This window comes from Daphnia carinata, chromosome 3, assembly GCF_022539665.2.
Source record: "Daphnia carinata strain CSIRO-1 chromosome 3, CSIRO_AGI_Dcar_HiC_V3, whole genome shotgun sequence".
In the NCBI taxonomy this organism is placed as follows: domain Eukaryota; kingdom Metazoa; phylum Arthropoda; class Branchiopoda; order Diplostraca; family Daphniidae; genus Daphnia; species Daphnia carinata.
Genome location: NC_081333.1, coordinates 203,188 through 211,271, shown reverse-complemented (window position 1 = coordinate 211,271; position 8,084 = coordinate 203,188). Strand labels below are relative to the sequence as shown.

The window sequence follows — 8,084 nt, the reverse complement described above, 5'->3', positions numbered from 1 at the left end:
TATGAAGAGAGCTTTTTTCGTATAGGTGAATTACTTAGAAATGCACTCAACATTCGCGTTCACATCCATTCCGGTAGATCACCGGCACAGAGAAAAGGGATGAGACCAATGATCACTTTCATTTGTGGTAGTTGGTTCAAGGTTACACCTTCACGTTGTTGTTGTTCTCACACGCCCAACGTGAAATTCACGCTCTCTCTAGCTCGTTGAGTTAATCACCGTCTTCCTCGATGTTAAGGAGACGAGTTAATATAATCATTATAATATCTAGTTTCGATTTTACTCAGTCCCCATTTTTCTATAGCGTGCAATAAATAAAGAGTGGCTTTGTCCTCGTTGGTCAGACCATATTTATGACGATGCTTTTCCATTGCGATTGTTTTTTAGCCAAAAAAAGTTAACAAGTCCCACAAGGTGATGGGCTTTGTTGGTCGTCGTGAATGGAAACCACAGAGCGTGACAGTCTTATCGTGAATTCTGACATCCAATTTTTTAAAGGTGTAGATTCACTCCCCTTGCTTGTCGTATTTCTTTCATAGCTGAATGTAAGCATTGAAGGGAAGACAGCTCCAGCACGACAAGAGTCATTCATCCCGCACGTTTGCTTACAAGCCTGGAAGGTGAAATTGGCCGGCTTGACGATCACAACAACATAGAAAAGCCAGGCTGTTCTTGCATGTTATCTATGGGTGGCTTTATTTCCCCCTTTTCTTTTCAAATATATTATTCATTTTTTTTTTCTTCTCAGTTAGATGGGCAAAAAAGGGAAAGACATGCGTCCTTGTTTTATGTAACCATCTAAGCGAAGCAACTGGCAAAGCGCCAAAGGGCGTCGTTGATCTTCAAAGTTCCTTGAACTACAGTCGGTCAATCTCAGTTGCTTTTCCTACGTGTATAATCATTAATTGTAGGTTTTTGAATTTGCCACGCATCATTGTCTACTATTTGATGTGTGGATCAACGTATAATATTGTGTATAATTAACACGTAGGGGCGGGGTGACGTTTTTTCTGACTGATTCTTTCATGTTGTCACGAATTTTGAAAACACGAAATGAGATAGTCGGATTAAGCTTGTGATTCACGCTAAATCAGGACTTGAAATTTTTGGGGGGAGTTTTTTTTTTTTTGTCCGTTAAATTTTGATGGAAAGGGGGAGCTATTGTGATGTCACTGAACTTTTGAAGGTGCCTTTCAGACACGCCAAGACAAAGGACAAAAAGGAAACCCTTCCCCATGAAGGGGCCATCTCTTCCGCCCCATTGACATAAAAATAAAAACGAGACACATGGCCGTGGTGGTCCTTCAAGTATCTTAAACGTCTTTTATCGATAATGAAACTGTTGTTTCTAATTTTTTTTTCTTTTGAAGTTGCCTTCACGTTGGAATCAGGAGCCCATTCCACCACGTATAAAAACGGAACTTGCGATCGTCAGATTCAGTGTACCTGCACAGGTGCACCTGTCACCTTCTTTCAATGGACGATGAGCACGGACGTGAAGACTACAACAATGCATCCGGAAGCCTATGATTTAAGGTCTTTTTTTTTAAAATCTATATTTTAAATAGAATAATTTATTACTTGGCCATTTGGCCGGGGGATTTCTTTTGTCCCTTCCGTAAGCATTTCCTTATTAGGTTTTTCCCCTGACTAATGTATGTAGGCCGTTTGCTGTAAACGGGCCTGCAACAATGCTCGTTATATAGATGAACAGGAGTTTGTCTTGTGCATCACATTTCGTTCGTAGCATTCATTGTTGGCAGTTGGCGAGAAAGACAACGTCGACGATGTTACCTCGTTTAATTTTCTACCTGGTAAAATGACATTTTTCTACTCATTTTTGATGTTACATGAACTTCTTTGCATTCAGGTTGGATTGTGGTTACCTGTTCTAACAACGGCCGTCAATGGAACAGACGGTGGAGAATGGGTCCCGTTCGTTGAGGGCTCATTTGACGATGAGAACGATAACGTAGCAGCCAGATGGATGTACGGACCGATTGGTTTCGATGAAATTCAATTCAATCCTCCGGTGTAAGAACAATTTTTAATCATTTACACCATGCAGATCAAAGTATAACAGAAAACGAATGCTTCTTACAGATCGAGTGCGACTGCTTTGCCTCCACTAAAACCCTCGATAGATCAAAGTGAAAAAGACATCATTTCATCGAAAGATGACGGGACAGATCAGTTCTTGATCGAAATTGATTCGTTCAGAGCCAAACGGGTAGCTCTTGCTAGGCTTTTCGACGACGACCGGTCCAGAAGACGATCGAGTTCCAGCTCACGCTCACGCTCAAGTTATCGGTCCAGCCGATCCCGGGCTTCTAGATCAAGCTGGTCATCCAGCTGGGACAACGACAGATCCAGGTAATGGTATTTTTTATCACGCTATTCTTTGTTTAGACGAGCTTAATGAATAACCCTTTGTTGGATATTTCAGCGCGTATTACGATGAATATCCTCAGTACAACTACGGCGGTTATTATGCCCAACCTCATTACGGATATCGTCCGCAATATAATTATGGCTATCAATACCGGCCGCAGTATCGCCCCCAGTATTACCACGGTGGGCACAGACGCTATTATTATCACGGCTAGGTGTGAACAAAGACATCCATTCGCTCATTTGCATTACCACATAGCAGCACTATCTTTACTCTTGATATTTATAATTTTATCTTTATTATTCTGCAACAAATCAAAACTATGCGCACACGTTTGAATTTCAAGAAAGCAAACGTCGAATAGAGAATCTAGCTGATGACAATACACAAATTCATGATGGCTCAATCTAATTTGAATTGATTAGAGTTCTAATCGAATGGAACTACACTAGACGTATCTATTACATCAATTAACAACAGTTATTCGGCTTCCTCAAATTACCGAAAACGTACTAGCTATCAGCCCTACGCACAGGCCATTCCATCATCTTCAACAGATTTCTTCTCGTACTAACAATTCGAGAAAACAACGGAACCGCAAGCAAACACAAAGCCGGCCATATACACGCCCTTTGTGTTTTCTTGGCATCGGCTACATTTTACAGTTATTCGCTGACTATCGCGTACGTTCAGCAACACCCATCGTCAGGTCGCGGTTTGTTATGTCTTTCTTTCGGTTTTTTTTTTTTTTTTTAGTTAGACCGTCATTGGTATCGTCAATATTAAGAGTTGATATTGCACGCTAGCATGTTTGCCGTATAAAAACAAGACATCAGTCCGCTGTCCGCATTCAACCGCCAACTCCTCTGTCTGTTGGACATTTAACGAACGCCATGCTCCGACGTCTCTTCCATTGCCAGGTAGACATAACGGTTTTTTTGGAACATCCATTTGATTTTGTACAGTCTCTTTCGCTAATGGATCCTCTTATATTCTTAGGCAGTCTTAGGTCTGCTAATGTTGCTGTTGGTCGTAGTTACTGACGCAAAGGGAGATGTTGTTGTCGTCGCTGATCAGGAAACGTCGATACCAACAGATCGACCTAGTGAACGGACGTTCGGACTCCTCGGACTTGTGGCATCCATCTGGGCAGTTCTTCGGCGGACAATGGGCTGATGTTTTTTTGTTTAATGCTTACACAGTTATCTTGCAAAAAAAAAAAGAAAATGTTCAAATCAATCAGCGTTGACTGCAAATGCAAATAAACGGAGTTTTGTTTATTGGTATGTTAAGTGGACCTTCGTTGGGGCTTGAGTGCGCGTTGATTTTTATCGCACCGTTTTCTGCTACAGACGAGGTCGGATGAACCTTTTTATTTTGCAAAGGAAGCGACCTTTGGTTGACGAGACCCCCATATAAACTGGCACAGCCCTCGAGAAAATTGAACTAGTTGTGCGTTAGTTTTAAGCGAGGTCTGTATACCCAGTGTACGCTCCACTGACCTGCCCAAAATGAACGGCCCTCTTTGTATGATGGTAAGTTCTCAACTGACGATGTTCTCTTTTTTATCAGCTCAGATTTCAGAAAATAACAGACCATTTTTTTTTAGTTTGGTTTCCTTATTGCATTAACATTGCCGTTAATGACGTTATCAGCGAATGTTGCGGAGAACGGGGCACGTATCAAACGTCAGCCGCAATTGCTGGGCGCGTTATTGCAAGGTGTCCTCACTGGGCAGAGTGGTATTCCTGGTTACGGTAAGGCGATCTAGTGGTTAGCACGTCGATGGCCTTGCGGTGTTAATCTTTCATTTTTCCGATGGACAAGTGCCAGGCTATTCACCTCTTTATGCGGCTGGTTTGGGAAGTTATGGCCATCATGGCCACAGGCCTGTCGGGGGTTTCTACGGTGGTTATCCCGGTTACGGCAGCCATCATGGCGCACACCACGGTGGTCACGGCAGCTACGGCGGACACGGGCACGGCCAAAGCTCAGGCGGACATGGACATGGGCTAAGTGGAGGACACGGACATGGATTAGGATCATTAGGGACTGGCATTCACGCAAGTAGTGGACACGGACAAGGAACACATGGCTACGGATCAGGTGGGCACGGAGCTGGCACTCACGTCCACGGAACAGGATCGACTGGTCATGGCACCGGTCATGGACACGGTGGAACTGGAAGCCACGGAACTAGCAGCCACGTTCACGGAACAGGATCAGCTGGGCACGGAGGTGGTTACGGACACGCTGGAATTGGGGGACATGGAACTGGTGGGCACATTCACGGGGCAACATCCACAGGGCACGTAACTCACGGACACGGTGGAACTGGAAGTCATGGAACAGGCGGACACGGTGTTGGTGGGCACGGGCATGGCAATCACGGCCACGGTCATCATATTCTTTAACATCTTCCATAATCATGCTCTCAAAACATTTGCAGACAGTCAAAGGATATGGTAGATATACCAACACTGGTACCACTGCGATAGGTAACCCTGTCATGTTCGCCAATCGTCTTGTTTAGCTTATCGTTTGAAATCGTTATTTGCCTAGTTAACAAGAGAGTTGTGTGCTGACTTATACGTCGAGGTTAAATACACAATGAATATTGCTGTCCTTTACACAGGATCCATTTCGTTTTCCTGGGTTATTGAGATTGCCACAGCAAACAACAAGGCAAACTAGAGCAAAGACCTCTGTTGAACTTGCCAATTCACAGGGTACGTACGAGGGTTGATGTTTATCACTCGATGCACCAATCCCTCGCTTTTGTTCAACGTTTCAAAGGCGGACTGAAAGCGACCGTATAAATTGCATAGGTTCATTCAAGATTTGAGCCAGTTGTTTTCGACAAGTTGGGGTCGTTGTACTCGGGTCTTACCTGCCGCACTGTTTTTAGGGGCACCTCCTCTCTCAAAATGAATAGGTCATTTTACCTGGTAAGAACTCACAACCCTCTACCAAACTCAATTATTCTAACATCTTGCTGTCAATTGATTTCAGTTGTGTTTGGTTGCTATTGCATTGGCCGTTGACAATGAGGCAAGTAGTCCCAAACGGGAATCGCAAGTCGTTCATGGAGGATTAATGGGCGCTCTGCTTGGAAGTGCACTTCCTGGACAACGACACGGTTCTAGGCATTACAGTATGTATCTGCATTGATATTTGCCTTTGCGTTGTCACTTGTTCTTGAATTGCTGTATTATTGGGAACAGTAGGCCATCTTCCATCTTACCATGGGCATGGCAGTCACGGTCATTACGAACACGGGCACGGATATGGACACGGGCATGGACACGGACATGGGCATGGCTTTGGCTTCGGTGGCCACCATGGAGGGTAAAATTCGTTTGACATTTCAAGAGAAAATAATATTGAATTGACTTACATTTTCGTAATTTTGTTATTCAATTCTTTGTGCAGACACCACAGTGGTGGACACGGACACCACGAGCATGGACACGGATATCATCATGGCCATCATTGATGGACAATTGATTGATTGGCCCTATATCTGTAGCTTCGTTTCCTTTCCACATCCGTTTCACAATCCCGAATCAATTTATCTTTGTTGCACGATCGTGCAGTCCATTTCAATTTCCTTGATCCGGTTTGTACCGGCCCAGGGACGCCTTACCAGTTCATGCATTTATCTTTCGGCTATTTTTAGGGCAGGCTATTTATATCTCACTTTCCCATCTCAAAAGTTGGGGGATTCAACATTTGCGGGTTCATTGATCCATCCAATACACACACTGACCTCAGCACATATTCCATCCGCATTTTCTTCAACTTGTGTTGTGTGATTTAAAACGCGGGGGGTTGGAAACCCCCAACAAAATGAGTACCTGTGCCTTCCTTTGTTTTGTTATTGGAATGAGGAAGAAGATGCTAGTTGAAGGTTAGTCACCCCCCAATAAATCTCAACCCATATAACTCTGAACTGTTTGAAGTTGAACCGTGTAACCTCCGCCAATCGACTTTAAAAGAGGCGAATGGAAAGCCTTAAAGAGAGGCAACCTAACCTTTTGTTTCCTGTTCCTAGAAAGTCATCGAACAGCTCAGCCTCTACTCAGTCGCAATTGTGATACGCACGTAAGACGTTCCTGATCGACCCCAAACAATGATTCACTCCTTCCGTTTGGTAAACACTGAACTCACTCGTTTAGGGATGGAATAACATATTACCTAATCATTTTGCTTATTTTTCTTATTCATAGTGGAGGTTGGCAATTGTTCTTTTAGGAATTGTGCTTTCCTTAATGTCATCCAGCGTTGAAGGATCGGTTATTCGCCATAAACGTGAACCCCAGCGTTTCTTGGGCGTGATCATTGAAAGTGCCTTGACAGGCCAACACCACGGTTTCGGTATAGACACAATAAAATTTGCACTTCGATCTTTTGATTAGATGAATAGATTGATAGGTCATCGGCCACCATACTATGGCTATGGAAATGTCCACGGAGATCATCAAAGGCATTGGTGGCTGCCCAGTTGGTGGCCATCACGAAAGGTACAGTGTCTCTCTTCATTGAGCTGACATCATTCACGTTCAAGTTTTTATGATTGCATTAATTTCTGTTTGTTTAAGGAACGATAGCGAGAGTCACGTTCCTCTGCAACATCATCACAGCTAAATAGAGCAAGCTGTTGCAATCCTTAACGGTTGATGGATCATCAGCGTTGCTTTGTATATCTTTTCTCGTTTTCATCACTCGCAGTTTTTATTTTTATAAATCCACCATGTAGCGTCTACCTTTCATGTCGATTACACAATGAAACATTCTAAATGCATCCGCACTCTTTCACTCCATTAACTATAACTGCAGCTAAAAATAAATGCAGCATCCCATTTTCGAAATCACCGTGAAAAGAATATAGTGGCCAGTATGTGTAGAAAGATAACAAGCGGAAGTTCTGGCTGTTTATGCTGATGTAAGTCGACAACGAATTGAGTAGCATTGGCCAACTGCCTCTTGATAAATGGTGCATAAATTAAAAAAAACAAAAAGTGAAAGAAAAACAGGCCACTTTTGAAATTCAATAACCTTCAAACAAGGAAGTAGCATTTACCTCTGTTGTCACCGGCATTTAAATAAGAAAAAACAGCAGTTTCTCCGAAAATATATTTTTCATCGTAGATCAGGTAGGAGAAACAACCATGACCTTCAATTCGATGTTAAGAGCTTTGAAAATGTTTCGTAGGAAAGGCAAAGTTCGAAAATCTCTAGATGCCCATCTTTGTGCTATAGACATTCGCATATCCTTTTCCATTGTGATGGATAGCCATTACATTGGCAGAAGAACAAAATATAGCGGGGCCAAACAGCAACCAGGAATCCAAGTGGAATCTTTCGTCTTAGTTGTTCACGTGCTTCAAATACAGGTGATTCTAATCTGCCACCTGTCAATCAACGAAGATATCGCAGTTTTGCACTTATAGCCTTGCCTATAGAAAACACAAGAGAATCACCTTGTTCAGATGCCATCCAACAGTTTTAATGCGACACATTTCTCTTGTTTGTTCTGTTGTCGTTTCCAGATTACCTCCATCTTGATTGCAAAACGTTTGTTTGCCAAAGTGACGTAGAGCTACAGTCAGCCAGAACCTGTCCACGTCGAACAGGCATGGTTTTGAACAACCCGGACAAGCCGGCAGCCCCTCAATAGAATACATTTTCA

General features: G+C 43.1%; 4 protein-coding genes across 6 annotated transcripts; all 4 read left to right on the top strand.

The window, feature by feature from the left end:
- The first annotated feature begins 1,523 nt into the window (after positions 1-1,523).
- Positions 1,524-2,767, top strand: LOC130692812 (uncharacterized). Its single transcript, XM_057515895.2, has 4 exons — positions 1,524-1,814; positions 1,871-2,034; positions 2,104-2,373; positions 2,447-2,767. The coding sequence occupies exons 1-4, from the start codon at positions 1,707-1,709 to the stop codon at positions 2,604-2,606; spliced, it is 702 nt and encodes a 233-aa protein (XP_057371878.1). The 5' UTR covers positions 1,524-1,706; the 3' UTR covers positions 2,607-2,767.
- Positions 2,768-3,850: 1,083 nt separating this feature from the next.
- On the top strand, positions 3,851-4,984 carry LOC130692809 (uncharacterized). 2 transcript variants are annotated; one of them, XM_057515892.1, is made up of 3 exons: positions 3,851-3,927; positions 4,002-4,149; positions 4,226-4,984. In XM_057515892.1, the coding sequence occupies exons 1-3, from the start codon at positions 3,904-3,906 to the stop codon at positions 4,804-4,806; spliced, it is 753 nt and encodes a 250-aa protein (XP_057371875.1). In that variant the 5' UTR covers positions 3,851-3,903; the 3' UTR covers positions 4,807-4,984. The 2 variants fall into 2 exon arrangements, with proteins under 2 accessions (XP_057371875.1, XP_057371874.1); XM_057515891.1 differs by having other exon boundaries at positions 4,220-4,984.
- A 263-nt stretch (positions 4,985-5,247) lies between these two features.
- LOC130692824 (histidine-rich glycoprotein-like) lies at positions 5,248-6,172 on the top strand. Its single transcript, XM_057515910.1, has 4 exons — positions 5,248-5,340; positions 5,405-5,546; positions 5,617-5,740; positions 5,825-6,172. The coding sequence occupies exons 1-4, from the start codon at positions 5,320-5,322 to the stop codon at positions 5,886-5,888; spliced, it is 351 nt and encodes a 116-aa protein (XP_057371893.1). The 5' UTR covers positions 5,248-5,319; the 3' UTR covers positions 5,889-6,172.
- Positions 6,173-6,421: 249 nt separating this feature from the next.
- On the top strand, positions 6,422-7,174 carry LOC132087800 (uncharacterized). 2 transcript variants are annotated; one of them, XM_059494291.1, is made up of 4 exons: positions 6,422-6,545; positions 6,622-6,769; positions 6,827-6,915; positions 7,003-7,174. In XM_059494291.1, the coding sequence occupies exons 1-4, from the start codon at positions 6,525-6,527 to the stop codon at positions 7,063-7,065; spliced, it is 321 nt and encodes a 106-aa protein (XP_059350274.1). In that variant the 5' UTR covers positions 6,422-6,524; the 3' UTR covers positions 7,066-7,174. The 2 variants fall into 2 exon arrangements, with proteins under 2 accessions (XP_059350274.1, XP_059350275.1); XM_059494292.1 differs by having other exon boundaries at positions 6,994-7,174.
- Positions 7,175-8,084: the final 910 nt, after the last annotated feature.

Coding starts and splice junctions, on each gene's coding strand:
- LOC130692812 (XM_057515895.2), top strand. CDS start 1,707: ATGAACAGGAGTTTGTCTTGTGCATCACATTTCGTTCGTAGCATTCAT. Junction 1,815..1,870: donor CTCGTTTAATTTTCTACCTG/GTAAAATGACAT, acceptor CTTTGCATTCAG/GTTGGATTGTGGTTACCTGT. Junction 2,035..2,103: donor ATTCAATTCAATCCTCCGGT/GTAAGAACAATT, acceptor TGCTTCTTACAG/ATCGAGTGCGACTGCTTTGC.
- LOC130692809 (XM_057515891.1), top strand. CDS start 3,904: ATGAACGGCCCTCTTTGTATGATG. Junction 3,928..4,001: donor ACGGCCCTCTTTGTATGATG/GTAAGTTCTCAA, acceptor ATTTTTTTTTAG/TTTGGTTTCCTTATTGCATT. Junction 4,150..4,219: donor GAGTGGTATTCCTGGTTACG/GTAAGGCGATCT, acceptor CCGATGGACAAG/TGCCAGGCTATTCACCTCTT.
- LOC130692824 (XM_057515910.1), top strand. CDS start 5,320: ATGAATAGGTCATTTTACCTG. Junction 5,547..5,616: donor ACACGGTTCTAGGCATTACA/GTATGTATCTGC, acceptor TATTGGGAACAG/TAGGCCATCTTCCATCTTAC. Junction 5,741..5,824: donor TTCGGTGGCCACCATGGAGG/GTAAAATTCGTT, acceptor TTCTTTGTGCAG/ACACCACAGTGGTGGACACG.
- LOC132087800 (XM_059494291.1), top strand. CDS start 6,525: ATGATTCACTCCTTCCGTTTG. Junction 6,546..6,621: donor TGATTCACTCCTTCCGTTTG/GTAAACACTGAA, acceptor TCTTATTCATAG/TGGAGGTTGGCAATTGTTCT. Junction 6,916..7,002: donor GTTGGTGGCCATCACGAAAG/GTACAGTGTCTC, acceptor AAGGAACGATAG/CGAGAGTCACGTTCCTCTGC.